The sequence below is a fragment of the Saccopteryx leptura genome, chromosome 2 (assembly GCF_036850995.1).
Source record: "Saccopteryx leptura isolate mSacLep1 chromosome 2, mSacLep1_pri_phased_curated, whole genome shotgun sequence".
Classification (NCBI taxonomy): Eukaryota; Metazoa; Chordata; class Mammalia; order Chiroptera; family Emballonuridae; genus Saccopteryx; species Saccopteryx leptura.
In genome coordinates, this window is record NC_089504.1 from 4,321,127 (window position 1) to 4,337,761 (window position 16,635).

At 47.8% G+C, this 16,635-nt stretch overlaps 1 protein-coding gene across 4 annotated transcripts in view; it reads left to right on the forward strand.

Annotated features, from left to right (window-relative positions):
• SETX (senataxin) overlaps positions 1-16,635 on the forward strand; it is a 79,589-nt gene that overhangs the window by 26,756 nt on the left and 36,198 nt on the right. For all 4 annotated transcript variants that reach the window (XM_066366799.1, XM_066366796.1, XM_066366798.1 and 1 more), the window contains 6 exons: positions 897-1,116; positions 1,881-1,997; positions 5,064-5,235; positions 5,372-5,459; positions 6,686-10,834; positions 13,605-13,704. In XM_066366799.1, the coding sequence (XP_066222896.1) occupies positions 897-1,116; positions 1,881-1,997; positions 5,064-5,235; positions 5,372-5,459; positions 6,686-10,834; positions 13,605-13,704 (4,846 nt within the window). The remainder of the gene's footprint in view (positions 1-896; positions 1,117-1,880; positions 1,998-5,063; positions 5,236-5,371; positions 5,460-6,685; positions 10,835-13,604; positions 13,705-16,635) is intronic.

Sequence of the window (16,635 nt, forward strand, 5' to 3'; positions counted from 1 at the left end):
TTTGAGGTGTTTTTCTCTTTTCAGTTTTTCTTGCCCTTTTAAAAATTGTTGAGTATGGTCCTGGCTAGTTGGCTCAGTCAGAGCGTTTTCCCGAAATGACAAGATTGCAGGTTCAATCCCTGGTCAGGGCTCATACAGGACCAGCTCTATGACCCTGTCTTTCTGTTTCTCTCTGCCTTTTTCTAAAAGAAGAAGAAGAAGAAAATTGCCTATTGTGAGAAATGACAAACATACAGAAATACCGTAGAATGATTGCGTGGGGAACCCTGTGTGTCCCTCGGGGAGTTTCATCCATTTCCAGTGCCTGGTCTGCCTTGTGCCCCCCTGTGGGGTTATGTGCTCCCCTGTGGGGTCAGTCAGAGCAGACCTGACACCCCAGAGCACCTCGTCCAGAAGACACTCCAGAACTGGTCTCTAAGGATGAGGACTTTGTATTTTTTAGTCTCCACACGGCTTCATCTGTATAGTCTTAAGTTACAGAAGTTCTGTTCATCTGGTCTTCCAGGGGTTCTCAGAGGTGATAGTTCTAAATGTAGTTGTAATTTTTATTTAAATTTAGTTGTAATTTTGCTGTGGTCGTGGGAGGAGGAAAGCACAGCATTTACCTCCTCTGCTGTCTTGACCAGAAGTTAATAAGGACTTTTGAAAAAAAAAACAATATCATTGCCACACCTAAAATTAACTTAATATCATTTCTAACCAGTGTTTAGAAGTGATGATCTCCTAAATGCTTTATTAGTGTTAGTTTATTCAAATTAGGATCAAATAAGGTCCACACATTGCATTAATTAGTATCTTTGGTCTTTTGAAATCTGTGAGGAATCTTATAGTCTTAACTAGGTTTAGCTGTATGTAGACAATTGTTGAATGAAGTAACAGATGTGTTATGCTTTTAGGTTCGGCGTTGGGCTATCCTGACCACAAAAGGCTTGGGAAGAGTGGACCGAGATGATTATTATGACTTACAGGAGGTTTTGACCTGCCTTTTTAAAGTCATTGAGTTGAGGCTTTTAGAAAATCCAGACATTGATACTTATTCTGTCCTTGAGAAGGGTAAACTGATTATCCTGCTCCCACACATGTATGATGCTGCCAGCTACAAAAACTATTGGTTAGGTGAGTATTGTCACTACATACACATACAGTAATTAGCACTTCATAGGTTCTTAGGAGTATCCTGCAAAAGAGGCAATCTCTTTTGATAATCGTAACAAAATTGCTAAATATAGGATATCGTAGTTTCCAATTCTTTTGTCATTAAATTGACATAAACATTATACATCTTGTTTTTAAATATGTATCCTAGAAACAGTCTATGTAAAAGGTACATTTGCAAGTACAGCAAATAGAGCTTTTATTTGAAGCAATATTAGACTTAAAAATATATTAATAGAGCAATTGACTTTAATAGGGTTTGATGTGTTAAAAAGAGGCTTAATGCCCCTTTTCCCATCTGTGAAATATATCCCATTAGGGACATTAACTTTGGTTTTCAGCAGGTTCTACACTGGCTCGGAATAGTCCGACCCCACTCCATGGGTCCTGAGTTGTAGTCATGCGTCATACCTGACAATGACTGGTACTTGAAATACGATGATCTTAAAATTGAAGCCATCTTAGATTTGATGAAATACAGATTGTGTGGTTGTCATCTTTTAGAAACTTTTCTAAATTTGTACCATGTTCCCTTTTTATAGTTAAATCAGTCTGAAGTCCTGTTATTTAAGAGCAATTGTATATGAAAATATCAGAATTCAATGTTTGCGGAACTGAATTCTGTTTTGCTTCCTGTTTCTGCCTCGTTATTCTTTTGCCAACTAAACCAGAGGAAGCACGGGTGCTGTTCTTAGTCAGTCTGAGGAAACTAAACGCTCTTACAGGTATCTGCATGTTGCTGACCATTCTTGAAGAGCAAGCCATGGACTCGCTGCTGTTGGGCTCCGGCAGACAGAATGATTTTGTGCAGTCCATACTTTGTACCATGAAGCAGCCAGCTGGTAATAAATTCTTATTTGCTCAGTGCTTTTGACACTGTGATGATGATGGAGTTTTAAAATACTGGTGCCACTACAAGAATTGGGTGTATGGTGTGGAGAAAGGAAAGTGGACATTTTATGGTTCAGGTCACAGATTCAGAATTCTAAATCGAAAGAGATCGTTCAAGTTTAAGTTAACACCTTTCATTCGTAAAAAGAGTTGGGAGCCCAGGAAAATCAACTTGCTTTTTCATGTTGAAACACCCAGTTAGTGGTAGAATCAAGATTACATCTATAGGAGATACGTTTCATGACATGGTAGCAAAAGTTGTGGAGAAAGCCTCCGTGCCAGTCTCTCTCTCCTGACTCTCCATTTCACGTCGTTCTCTGTTGTTTCACCTCCCACCATGGTGACTGCTAGCCAAGGGTGGTTCTTTTCAATTAAAGTACAAGTTAAGTTTTCCAGGCCCACTCATTGCATTTCAGGTGCTCAGTAGCCATGTGCCTGGTGGCTGCTATTGAGCAGGACAGACAGAGGACATTTCCATCATAGAGTTCTCTGGGACAGGTTGCTCAGAGGGCCTACAAAATAGACTCTACAGCTTGTAGTTGTGCGTGTTATTAGGCACCAGCTTTCTTTTGCTCACGTTATACCGAGCTGATCAGGGAGAATTTGTACTTAAATAAGTGTTTCTAGTCTTGTTATCTTTATGAAGGAATGAATCAGTTAAGACCAAGCATACCAGATCCTGTGAAAACATAATGATAGTTTTCCCACTTTGACTTCTCTTGAGGCAATTTCAGTGTGGATAGAAACTGATTTGTTGGAGACTCTGAAATATGTAAATGTTACTATTATTATTTTTTTGTATTTTTCTGAAGTGAGAAGCGGGGAGGCAGAGAGAGACTCCCGCATGCGTCTGACCGGGATCCACCTGGCATGCCCACCAGGGGGCGATGCTCTGCCCATCTGGGGCATCGCTCTGCTGCAACTGGAGTCATTCTAGCGCCTGAGGCACAGGTCATGGAGCCATCCTCAGAGCCTCGGCCAGCTTTGCCCAGTGGAGCCTTGGCTACAGGAGGGGAAGAGAGAGATAGAGAGAAAAGAGAGGGTGAAGGATGGAGAAGCAGATGGGCGCTTCTACTGTGTGCCCTGACTGGGAATCGAACCCGGGACTTCCACATGCTGGGCTGACGCTCTACCACTGAGCCAACCGGCCAGGGCCTAAATGTTATTTTTTTGATCACATATTTTCTTGCTAGATTATTCCTGATTAAGGTTATTACCGATTTGCTTGCCAGCATTTACTATATAAGTTCATTTCTTTCTGTTCACCTTGCACATAGAATTTTTTTCTGTAATCCAACTCCCCTAGCCTTCAGAATGTCACACCTCTTTGAAACCCTTTCATCTTAACCTAACATGACATTCTCCTTAATTTCACAGTTTATGAGACATAAGATGGTGTGTTGGCTGCAGTAGAGGATGAAGGAGTATATGATACAGTCTACACAACTGACTATATGATAAAAATATAGAGGCTAAGAGCCCTGAGGGCAACGGAGCTAGAGGTTGTAAGGTGACTACACAACAGTACAGTATCAGAGCGATAGAGCACTTGCCCTGAGGCGACTGCAGAAGAGGAAACGGCCTGGCCAGGCGTGTTTGGCCGGGAGGAAGGGTTTGAGCTGGACTTGGGTGAAAAGGATTTGATAGGTGGTGTGAACAGTGAAGGCACTCAGGTTCTTGTTTGAGAAAAAGCCAGCTGATGTTGTTACAGGTAAGTAATGATTCTAGGGGTGTGACAGATAAAGCTGGAAAGAAACAATAGAGGAAGACCTTATAAGAGCTTGACTGAGGACTTTGAAATTTCTTAGGAGACATTAAAGAGCAGTTGAAGGCTTTTGAGTAGGGCAGTAACTTGTCATTGCCTGTCTGCTGGGAAGAGGGAAAAGACTGGAGATTAGAGCTTGCTAATAAGGAGAATTCCTGCCAGAGGATGAAAGGAGAAACCGAGAGAGGCACACCGACTGAGCCGGGGTCGGGGAGCCCTGCGCTTCTGCCTCACCCCAGCCAAGGGCCCGTCCTTCCACCAGCCTCTGCCCCCCCCCCAGCCAAGGGCCCATCCTTCCACCAGCCTCTGCCCCCCCCCCAGCCAAGGGCCCGTCCTTCCACCAGCCTCTGCCCCCCCCAGCCAAGGGCCTGTCCTTCCACCAGCCTCTGCCCCCCCCCAGCCAAGGGCCCGCCCTTCCACCAGCCTCTGCCCCCCCCAGCCAAGGGCCCGTCCTTCCACCAGCCTCTGCCCCGCCCAGCCAAGGGCCTGTCCTTCCACCAGCCTCTGCCCCCCCCCAGCCAAGGGCCCGTCCTTCCACCAGCCTCTGCCCCCCCCCAGCCAAGGGCCCGTCCTTCCACCAGCCTCTGCCCCCCCCCAGCCAAGGGCCCGTCCTTCCACCAGCCTCTGCCCCCCCCCAGCCAAGGGCCCATCCTTCCACCAGCCTCTGCCCCCCCCAGCCAAGGGCCCGCCCTTCCACCAGCCTCTGCCCCCCCCCAGCCAAGGGCCCGCCCTTCCACCAGCCTCTGCCCCCCCCCAGCCAAGGGCCCGCCCTTCCACCAGCCTCTGCCCCCCCCCAGCCAAGGGCCCGCCCTTCCACCAGCCTCTGCCCCCCCCCAGCCAAGGGCCCGTCCTTCCACCAGCAGTGCCACGCGGAATCAGAGCTGCTGTCACGGGTTTTGTTTAAATGTTTCTGTTCCCTTTCTTTCCTTCTATTACTTACTGCAGGAAGGGAGTTCTGGGGGAAAGTTGAGTAGAAAAGATCGTTTCGTGTGTGGCAAGTGGTGAGAAAGTTGAGTTTACCTGACAATCTCATTTTGTTCCCAGTTTAAAAATGTCTTAGGTGTAGAGTATTGAAAAATAAGCAAAACCAATTTAAAAATTTGCCAGCTTTTTACACCCTGCCCTTGGCGGTGCTTTACTTTCAGTTGCTGCTTTTTCTGTCGGTACTCAGATAAAGAATGCTTCAATCCTCAATACATTTTAGTATCTTTTCTAATTGTTTTGTAATTTGACAATAACTCTTGTATTTCAGGGGACAGTGAAGATCCTTTCTGGCCAGCGCTGCACTGTTTCATGGTCATTCTGGATCGCCTGGGGTCTAAAGTCTGGGGTCAGCTCACGGACCCCATTGAGGCATTTCAGACCATCATCAACAACGCAAGCTACAACAGGGAGATCCAGGCCATCCGGAGCAGCTCGGCAAGGTCAGCTCTGCGGCCGGGCCGGGCCGGGCTCCTCCGGCGGGGCTGCCGGGCTCCTCGGCGGGGCTGCTGGGCTGAGCAGGGTGCTCTTCTCTCTTCCCTTCAGTTCTCTGATTTCTGTTTGTTTGTACTATTTAAGGACCAAGTTAGAACCGGAGTCATATCTGGATGACATGGCGACTTGCAGCCAGATTGTATACAATTATAATCCTGAAAAGACCAAAAAGGTATGAAACATTTTAGATGGCATTGTATTGCCTTTATATTGTAAGACCATGTTTTGTTTTGTTTTCATTTTATTTACTGATTTTTAGAGTGAGGGGGGCGGGGGAGGAGCAGGAAGCATAACCTTATAGTTGCTTCTCGTATGTGCCCCGACCGGGCAAGCTTGGGCTTTCGAACCAGTGACCTCCGTGTTCCAGATCGCTCTATCCACTGTGCCAGCACAGGTCAGGCGCAAGGCCATGCTTTATATAATTTGTGATATGTAGCTACTCTGACTCAGCTACTGCATAAAGGCTTTCTGGTTAAACCAGATGTATTGTGCACAGGGGAGTAGTGGACTTAACATCCACACTTTGGAAAATTAATTAAAAATGTGGGTTTTTTTTCTGAAGTTGGAAACGGGGAGGCAGTCAGACAGACTCCCGCATGCGCCCAACCGGGATCCACCCGGCACGCCCACCAGGGGCGACGCTCTGCCCACCAGGGGGCGATGCTCTGCCCATCCAGGGCATCGCTCTGTTGCGACCAGAGCCACTCTAGTGCCTGGGGCAGAGGCCACAGAGCCATCCCCAGCGCCCGGGCCATCTTTTTGCTCCAGTGGAGCCTCGGCTGCGGGAAGGGAAGAGAGAGACAGAGAGGAAGGAGAGGGGGAGGGGTGGAGAAGCAGATGGGCACTTCTCCTGTGTGCCCTGGCCGGGAATCGAACCCGGGACTTCTGCACGCCAGGCCGACGCTCTACCACTGAGCCAACCGGCCAGGGCCTAAAAACATTTTTTCCCCCACTATTTAAGAGAGAGGAAGGGAGAGAAAGAACTCATCTTTCATTTAGTTCCATTTAGTTGTGCACTCATTGATTGTTTCTCGAACGCGCCCCGGCAGGGGATTGAACCAGCCGCTGCTGGAATGCTGGGTTGACACTTGATTCACTGAGACACCTGGCCAGGGCTGGAAAATTAATTTTAAAGTACATTTAGGAGGGGTGGAAAGTTTATGGGACGGGGAGATACGTGATATGACTAGAAATCAAGACCAGCTAATGGAAAAGTCAGTGTAAATTTACCTTGACGTGAAGCATGACCTTTAGAGTTGAGCTATTTCCCTTTCCTGGGGGGGGGGGGGGTGACCCCATAGGAAGGTTGAGCCGTGTATTTTCTTGTTTGCAGTGCGTGTGTTGACCCTCTCATGGATGGTCTTGTTTATTTCAATGTCAGTATTTCTTCCATTTTAGGACTCAGGGTGGAGATCAGCCATTTGCCCAGATTATTGTCCTAACATGTATGAAGAAATGGAAACATTAGCCAGTGTGCTTCAGTCAGATATTGGTCAAGACATGCGTGTTCACAACAGCACATTTCTGTGGTTCATCCCTTTTGTTCAGTCCCTCATGGATCTTAAAGATTTGGGTGTGGCTTATATAGCAGCGGTCATTCACCATCTGCACTCCCAAGTCAAAGATGTTCTCAACCATCCAGTTGTCATGTGTGACAAAGTCACTGAATTTTTTCTTCTAATTTTGGTGTCGGTGATTGAACTACATAGAAGTAAGAAATGTTTGCATTTGCTGTGGGTTAGCTCCCAGCAGTGGGTGGAAGCCATTGTGAACTGTGCCAAGCTTCCCACCTCTGCATTTACCCGGAGTTCTGAGAAGTCACCTGGCAGTGGGCTCAAAGGAACAGCAGTAGTCACATCTCTGTCCCTGCATCCAGTGCCCTCCAACTCTGTACAGCTTGCTTGTGTGCAGCTGATTAGAAGTCTCCTTAAAGAAGGTTATCAGCTTGGGGAGCAAACTCTTTGTAAGCGATTCTGGGATAAGCTCAACTTATTCTTGCGAGGGAATTTATCTCTAGGTTGGCAGTTGACTTGTCAGGAAACACAGGAGTTACAAACTTGTTTAAAGGAAATCATTAAAAACATAAAATCCAAAATACCTCAGTATACTGTTTTGGTGGAGCCAGCTCCTTCATGTAAACTCTCTCTCGCGTCTTGTAAAGAAGAAGGTGGACAAGTAGGGAAGACATATGAAAAAGACCTGCACTGTCTGGAAAGTTCCAGCCCAGCATTTTCTAAAGAGCCAGTGAAAGCGAATGTGTATCAAGTACGAAAGAGTAGAACACTGAGCAGAGCAAGCTCTGGAGAAGAGTGTAATGAGGCAAGTTACATAAAAGGTGTGAAACAGGAGGACCAGCTCTCAGCCAAGTCATGCTTCAGTCAGAGCTGTCAAAACCCTTTCTCTGAGAGAGCCCACGGTCAGGGGCAGGTGTGTACAAGGCAGCAGAAGTCTGGGAAAGATCGCTCCTCATCTGCGACACAGAACTGCACTTCCAGACCCGGTCCAGAAAGGGGGTGTGAGAGAGGGAGAAGTAGATCGGCACACGTGCTGACTGATTCTGACGCCGACTCTCCAGAAACAGGGCCCGCCTCAGGGGAGGATTTCTCCTTCCTGAAGGGGGGTGACCTTGGCAGAGCCTCCAGAGCAAAACCCGAAGTGTGCAGAAGTGAAATCTACGCTCGGTTATCGCGGGTAATAAAGAAGGAGCACAGGCCGAGCTGTCAGGGCGGCCCTCCTGTGAAGTCCGAGGGAAGCCCGGCTGGGGCCGGCGCTGAGGGTTTCTGCTCAAGGGGAGGCCAGAAAGTGGATCGCTCCACACCTCCTCTCTCTCTGGACCCCCATGATACTCTGGATAATAAAAACGGAGAACAAAAATTTCATAACAGTTCTTTGCTGAAGAAGAAACAATTAAAGAATGAAGAGATAGATGCTTTTTCTTCTGATGAAAACGATTGTCAAATACAGGAATGTGTTGATGATAAAGGTTTGATCTCATTTTCAGAAATGATCAATTTCATGCATAGACCATTTCCCTTTAAAGAGCCTGTGCCTTTACTTGAATCAAGAGACAAGGAAATTAGCAAGAGTACTCATCAGGGTTCTTCTGACTTGAGCGAACAGGCCCCTAGCCTCAGTCCTCAGTCTGACACTTTAACAGATTCTCAGATAGACAGAGACCTTCACAAGTTATCTTTAATAGCTCAAGCCAGTGTTAGTAAGTTTCCATCACATTCAACTCCAGAAAGTTCACCCCAACTACAGAGAAAAGTAAAAGATAAAAGAAATTTCAGAGCCAACCAAAATAATGTCAGGGAAACCTGCCATGGACAAGTTATTATTATTTCAGATTCTGACGATGATGGTGATGAACGAATTGTAGATTTTGAGAGAGACATTAAAGAAGAGAAAACGTGCATTAAGAAAGAATGTCCAGAGCCACGCACTTCGGTGGCCGGTCCAGACGTGGAGACGAAGCTGCCGGAGGAGGCGAAGCCCGAGTTCCCCTTGGAGTGTGAGGACTTGGATTCTCAGCTCTTCGAGTTTGAAAGTCAACACGAAATGTTTTCGGCTTGGCAAGATCAGAGACCAGAAAACAAGAGTCCACTTCAAGGGGATGAAGAAGATTCCTGTCTGATTCACGCCGCTGATACCACGAATGATTGGGGTTATATTACAGATTATCCTATGAATGAAGAAGTTACTAGAAGAAAAACAGAGGACATTGAACGTGCAGAACCACAGCCTAGTAGTTCTGTTGAGGAATTTTGTGAAGTTCGAGTAAAAAAACCTAGGAGAAAACAATTTGAAAAACGGGGGGCTGAAGATCCTTTAAGTCCTTCCTCTTCTGTCAGAAATGAGGTCCTGGCTGAAAATCACTTGAGCGTTCCAGACGTAAGGACATCCCCCAGGCTAGGTGTTCAGAGCACCACTCCAGCGTCCCTGAAGACGTTTTCCCCAAAGCCTCGTAGTACTTCCAAACCTGCTAGGAGAGTCCCAGTTTCTAAAACTCCTAAAACACATTTGGATACAAAAAAAGGGCAGAATAAAAGTTTAAATTATGTAAGTTGTAGGACAACTCCTGCTATAGTGCCACCAAATAAAATTCACCGGTGTCCTGAACCAACTTCAACAGTTGAGAAACTTGGTCTGAAAAAGGGTCGTCGTAAAGCATTTGACTTGTCTCAGCGATCTTTAGACTGTATAGATCAGTTACGTGACCACGGCAAAAGTGTTGGAGTAATTGATACCCGAAAAAAGACTAAATCATTTTCTCCTCAGACTCGTTTTGTGAAAAATAAGAAAATGCTTGGGAGTCCGGATCTTCAGTTGCAAAGACGGGCAAGACCCAAATCTCAACGCAGCAGACAAAGACAAAACGACTGTGAAAGTGCTGCGGCCACGGGAGCGAGACCGTGTGCCACACAGAGTGCCGCCGTGTTCACAGCAGCGCCAGAGAGGTCAGGTGACAGTCGTAGAGGAGCAACTGGGGCATCGGCCGACAGTAAGGGACACCAGGCAGTAAAGTGTGCGTCTCCTGAGCAAGCACCCGTGAAAGCAAAACGTGTTTCCCAGGAGGCTGGTGATAACAGCCTTCTGAGTCAGTGTGACCCTCCAGGGCTAAGTGGGAAAATGCCAACAAGTGAAACCATGGTCTCTGCTTCAGAGGACCCTTTAGGTGGAGGTGACCTGGCTGGACATCACTTAGAGGCGGCAACTTTGAAGAAGGGCGAGCCTGACTCCGACAGTGATATGGAGGAAGATGCTATCTTTTTGACACAACATGATCCTGAAGATATGGATTTATGTTCGCAGATGCAGAACGGTAGTGAGAAACCGATTGAAGTAGTGCAGGGGAAAGAGAGCGTTCTGGTGGAAGACCGCTGGGGAAGTCGGCCTCAGCCGGAGTCTGGGAGCCGCACCCGGTGTCAATACGAGGGTTGTGTTGAGACTGTGAGAACCCGGGGAGGACACTGCTCGAAACACTCCGAGGCCAAAGCCGCCGATGAGGGCGTCTTCCGAAAACCTGGCCTGCCTCCTTCGAAGCCCTCGAGACCTTCCACGACCAAGATTTTCACCTCCAGCAGCACTTCCCGGATGGCTCACCTGTCCAGGTCTCTGGAGAGCGCCGCGGCCCGTCCGGCTCTGAGAAACAGGCCGAGCGCAGGACGGGCTGTTTGGAAAGCAGCACACCCAACCTCGCCGGTGTTTCCGAAGCCGCCGCTGGGCGAGGTGAAGAGTCTGGGCAACGTCCCGCCTTCTCCAGCTCCAGACCGTCCCAGCAGGCAAGCTTACACGTTCCCGGATGCCGAAAGCAGGCCGTTTTTCTCTTCTCCGGTCAGCATGCTCCTGTCACAACAGTCCCTCTCTGACACCTTTGTCAAGGAGGTCTTAAGCTGGACGTATGACATGTTTGTGAAGTTTGCCCAGTGTGGGCCCCCAGCAAGTCTTTGTCAGAACATCTCAAGACCTGTGCCTGTCAGATTTCAAGATTGTGAAGATTATTTTAATGTTTTTTTACCTTTGATAATATTGAATACTTTTGAAACAGTAAGTATGTATTTTAATTGTAGACCATTCAGACTGGGAAGTTGCTGCTTTTCTTGACCATGTTGAGTAATGGAATGTGTTGGAACCACTGGGCTCCTGGTGACATAGGTAGTTTCTAGACTTCCCATTGCGCAGACATTTGTGCCAGACATGGTTGGAGGTGCTGCGGTCGGTACAGAGGGGACGATTTCTTCCCCTCTGCGCGAGGCTTACAGACAGTTCAGTGCCCGTGCACCTACTGACCCCGAGGTCCCCCAGAGGAAGGTTTTCAGCGCCAAGGGAAGGGAAAGCTTCTCTGAGAGATAGTCTTGTCTTATCTGCCTTTTTTTAAAAAGTAATGTTGCCCTTGACTCAAGTTTTTGTCAAGAGGTGGCAAAGGATAAATTACACTGAACAACAAAACACTAAATCCTAAATTTCTCTTAATAAGTCTGTTTTCGCAGTTTCTTAACTCATCATAGCAGCTGCTCTGCCCCTCAGCTGCCTCTCCCTCCCCTCTCTCCCCGCCCCCTCTTTCCCTCCCTCCCCCTCCTTCCCCTTCCCCTCTCTTCCTTCCCTCCCCTACCTCCTCCCTCCCCTACCTCCTCTCCCCCTCCCCCTCCTCCCTCCCATCCCCTCTCCTCCCTCCCCTACCTCTTCTCCCCCCTCTCCTCCCTCCCTCTCCTCCCTCCTCTCCCCCTCCCTCCTCTCCCTCCTCTCCCTCCTTTCTCTCCTTCCTCCTCTCCCCCTCCCTCTCCTCCCTCCCCTCCCCCTCCCTCTCCTCCCTCCCTCCCCTCCCTCTCCTCCCTTCCTCCCTCCTCTCCTCCCCCCTCCCCTCCCTCTCCTCCCTCCCTCCCTCTTCTCCCCCTCCCTCCCTCCTCTCCCCCCCTCTCCTCCCTTCTCTCCCCCTCCCTCTCCTCCCTCCCTCCTCTCCCTCTCCTCCCTCCCTCCCTCCTCTCCCCCCTCTCCTCCCTCCTCTCCCTCTCCCTCCCCTCCCCCTCCCTCTCCTCCCTCCCCTACCTCTTCTCCCCCCCTCCCTCCTCTCCCCCCTCCCTCTCCTCCCTCCCTCCCTCCTCTCCTCCCCTCTCCCCCCTCCTCTCCCCCCTCCCTCCCCTCCCCCTCCCTCTCCTCCCCCCCTCCCTCTTCTCCCCTCTCCCTCTCCTCCCTCCCTCCCTCCTCTCCCTCTCCTCCCTCCTTCCCTCCTCTCCCCCCCTCTCCTCCCTCCTCTCCCCCCTCCCTCCCCTCCCTCTCCTCCCATCCCTCCCACAGCACACCAGGCTCCGGGGCTCTGGTTCCTGCTCCCTCCCTGTCCCTGACTAGGACTGCCAAACAAAATACCACATTCCCAGTTAGGTTTGACCCTCAGGGACACAACTAATAGTTCTCTAGTGTGACCACCAGGGCGATGTTAGGCTCAGGTGTGTTTTATTCTGTTTGGTGGTCTGTGAGCTTCCTGGATCTATGACTTGGCATCTGATGTTCCTTGGGGGGATTCTCAGTCCTGGTTGCTTTCGTATTGCTGTTCCTTCCCTTCTCTCTTCTGGTTCCCTCAGTGTCTGCTCTGCCGCTTGCAGTCAGTCGTCCATCAGTTCTTGGTAGCCTGTCGCACCCCCCGGCCCCCACCCCGTTTTCTTTTCCCAGCGTTGGTAGTTTCTGCGGCCGCAGCCTGGGGCTCCGTCTGCTCGGCCAGCCCGCCAGGGAGCGCGGCAGCAGCTTTCGGGTCTTCACTCCTCTTCCCGGTGTTGGGTCTCCGGCGTTTCTTTTGATTCTTTATCATTTATTTCTCTGCTTACACTACTCATCTACTCTTACATGGTCTCAGTTTTCATTACATTCAGCGTGTTAACAGTTTTTAAAATTCCCTGGTTTGATAGTTCAACTTTCGTGCCATATCTATGATTCTGATACTTTTCCTTCACATTGTGCCTTTGAGTAGCCCTTGTAATTTTTGTTGAAAGGTGGATGGGAAATACTGGGTAAAAGGAACAGCAGTAAATAGGCCGTGAGTAATGTGAGTTGTCGCAGAGGGTGTGCTCTGTAGTCCTGTGATATGGTCTCGGGCTTTTCGGGAGTCTGTGCTGGGACAGTGAACCTCACACGGGTCTGTCAGCCCTGCCTGCTCAGGTGGGACCTGCTGGCTGGAGTTGGGGATTTCTCTTCCCTAACCTGTGTTAGGTTCTGAGAAAGCCCCGCTGGTTAGGCTCTGCTAAGGGATGTCCCCACAGAGCAGGCCTTGTTAAGATCTGAGTGCTCTGTTGTGTTTAAAAATGGTTCTTCCCCTCGCCTTGCTGGAAGCGAAGGGATTTTTCTTCAGTGTTCATGGCGAGGGCCTCGTGGGCCTCCAGCAGGTAAGACTCACCAGGTGTGGGCCCTGATCCCGTTACTTGGAGCTGTGCAGACTGAGCCTCTGGCAGTTTGTCAGTGCGAGGTAGGTTCCCCTGTCCGCGCAGAGCTCTGTGCTGACGGGGCTGTGAGGGTCTGCGCCCCGGCTGTCTCCAGTTTTAGGGGCAGTAACCCTCACGTCTCTGTTGAATGCAAGTGGAGTTTTCACCTTGGTCAGCTTTTTACTTGTTAGGGTGGAGTGGCAACCTCTCAAAGTCCTTACAGGCCAAACGGGAAACTGGAAGTCCCAAATTACGTTGTCGTGTCTCTGTCTCCTGGGACTGGGTTCTGGGTGTCACTGTGGCACACTGTGGAGTGTTGCTGGTTAGCACTGGCTGGCCAGGATGCTTTTGATTTCTTAATTTGCTTTTCTTTTTCTTTCTTTTTTTTTTTTTTTTGCTTTCTACAGTTAGCACAGGAATGGATCGGCTCTCCAAATAAGGAAAGAACCTATCAGTTGCATTTACGAAAATTTCCTGCAGAATACAAGAAGTTCTGGGAGTTTGTGGGTAAGTTCTTTCTTATGTAACTTGAAACATATATATATACTAGAAAGCCCGGCGGTCATACGAAATGACCGCTGTTCTAGATATTATAAATTGTAATTAAAATGATTTGTGCAAAGGTGTCTGCTAATTCAAACTGAATTACCCAGGGCAGGCGGCGAGGACGCCCCTTTGCTTAGTGCCCCACGGGGTTTCCCCCTTCTACTTGCTTAATTGCTTAAAGTAGAGTGCAGTGAAGGAAACCACTGGCAGTACATTTCTTAAGAGTCACCAGCTAGCTCAATAAATAAAGGTGATTTAAATAATAAAATGTTAATTCACATGTCAAAGATCTCTTTGTACACAACATTTCTTGTGTAGATCTTTCCATCATTTTTTACAATGTTTCCATACTTGCAACATTGAGAAAATCCTTTCTTGCCATGGTCAAATCGATTAGTTTTTAACTTGAAGTTTAAGGACTGACAGTGTTCACATTTAATATTCATGTCACCAGAGGAATGCTCAAAAATTAAAGTTTCTCCGTTTGAAACTGTTTTAATCCTTTTTGTGTTTCGGTCAGCATTACTCTCATTTTTTTGCATTTCTCTCCTGCCTTTGTTCAAGGGACTCATTTTGTCGAGACAGGCTTTTTTGTCTTGCATCTGAGGCAAGCCTTGTTTCTCTACGCTCATCAGTCTCATTTTGCCGAGAAAGACGCATTTGCTCTGCGACTGAAGCAAGCCTTGTCTTTCTCTGCCGTTTTTTTTGTCGAGAAAGCCGTTTTTGTGCAGCTTTAGCTCCTTTTCTCTCCTCTTCAGTGCTGTATTTTCTAGGAGGCATTCTTAAAAGAAATTATGTTAAGACGTAGTTTTTATGTAAAACAGATGATTGCCAATGCAAACAAATGTTCACCTTTCCCCTGACCCGCTCAATTTGTGTTCAGCTGTGGCAACTTCACCCCATTGGCTAGTACAGTTACGCAAGCAACCAATAAGCTATCGGCGACAGACACTTAAGCCGCATATAATAAAGATACACACACACACACACACACACACACACAATAATTGGAGGTTTCTTTTGAGGAAATATTTGAATTTTCTGGGATGTAGGTTTCTTAAGTTGAATTTGTAACCTCTTACAAAGACTGTGTTTAAAGTCTTTTTTTTTAAGCAAGAGAGACAGAAGGACAGGGACAGACAGGAAGGGAGAGAGAGATGAGACACATCAATTCTTCTTTGCGGCACCTTAGTTCATTGATTGCTTCTCATATGTGCCTTGACCAGCGGGCTACAGCTGAGCCAGTGCTCAAGCCAGCAACCTTGGGCTTCAAGCCAGTGACCTTTGGGCTCAAGCTAGTGACCATGGGGTCATATCGATGATCCCATGCTCAAGCCAGTGACCCTGTGCTCAAGCTGATGAGCCCACACTCAAGCCGGATAAACCTGCACTCAAGCCGGTGACCTCCAGGTTTTGAACCTGAGTCCTCTGCATCCCAGGCTGCACTGTATTTACTGTGCCATCGCCTGGTCAGGCTGTTTGAAGTCTTAATGAGGATAATTACTGGAAAAGTTATGAATATAAAATTTATAGTTTTAATCATTCTGTAAATAGAAGATCACAGGCCAAAGTACCCATGGAAGCTGGGCATGGGAGAGAGGGTGAGTGCAGGGGTTTGACGGGGTGAAGGGGGGTTGTGATAATAGGGTTATGGATTCTGAGGACGTCTTCCTGCCATCTGTAGTCTCATTTTATGATTAGTCTGAAACACAGAGTCACATTTATGTATTAGTTGTAAATAAAGCACATATTCAGAATCCTATAAAATAAGAAGTATAAATTGTATCCACTCCTCCAAATCCATCCTACTCCATTAGATTCACCTAAGAGGAAAGCATGTGTATCTCTTGGGGGAAGGTACTGTATTCATTATAGAGCATTCAGGTAATATTAGCCAGCAGTAAAATAGACCTTACCCATCATTCTTGTCGTTCAGAGATAACTGGAGGAACATACTAGTGTGTGTCTTACTGCCAGACTTTTTTTACTCACCTTTGTGAAGTCTGCATGTGTGTGGTAGGTAATTTTCCCTGTTTTGTGACCATTTTTTAGCAAATATAATTGGCTTTATGTAGGGTGGAGCCAAAATAGGTTTGCAGCTCTGAGTGCATGAAACATTTTATTCTTGTATTATTATTTGTTATTATATTATTTTCTATATGATCAACTGTAAACCTACTTTGGCCTCATCCTATCTATACTATCTGATCGTATGTGATTCCATATGCTGGGTATGTACCTGTTTAGAAAACAATTTCGACTCTGGCCGGTTGGCTCAGTGGTAGAGCATCAGTCCGGGTTCGATTCCTGGTCAGGGCACACAGGAGAAGCGACCGTCTGTTTCTCCACCCCTCTCTCTCCCCTTCTCTTTCTCCTTCCCTCCTTCCTTCTCCTTCCCTCCTTCCCTCTCCTCCCTTTTCCCCCTCCCTCCGTACCTCCCTTCATCTCCCCCTCTCTTCCTCTCCCACAGCCATGGCTCCATTAGCAAGTTGACCTTGGGCAGTGAGGATGGCTCTGTGGCCTCTGCCTCAGGCACTAGAAAATGTCTCAGTTGCTGAGCAACAGAGCAATGGCCCCAGATGGGCAGAACATCACCCCCTCGTGGGCTTTTTTCCAGGTGGATCCCAGTCAGGGCACATGTAGGGAATCTGTCTCTCTGCCTCTCCTCCTCTCACTAAAAAAATAAAATAATTAAAAAAAAGAAAACATAGTATCTCCACCTTCACTAAGCTTACCTTTGACTTACATATTATAGATGTCTTTTCAGAGTTACTACATAGTGACAGTATATTCCATTGTAAGCGTCTCCCATAGTTCCATTTAATACGTTTCTAGTTAGATGTGGACATTATTTATAGTTTCACACTGTTATGAACACTGACTAAAGCGTTG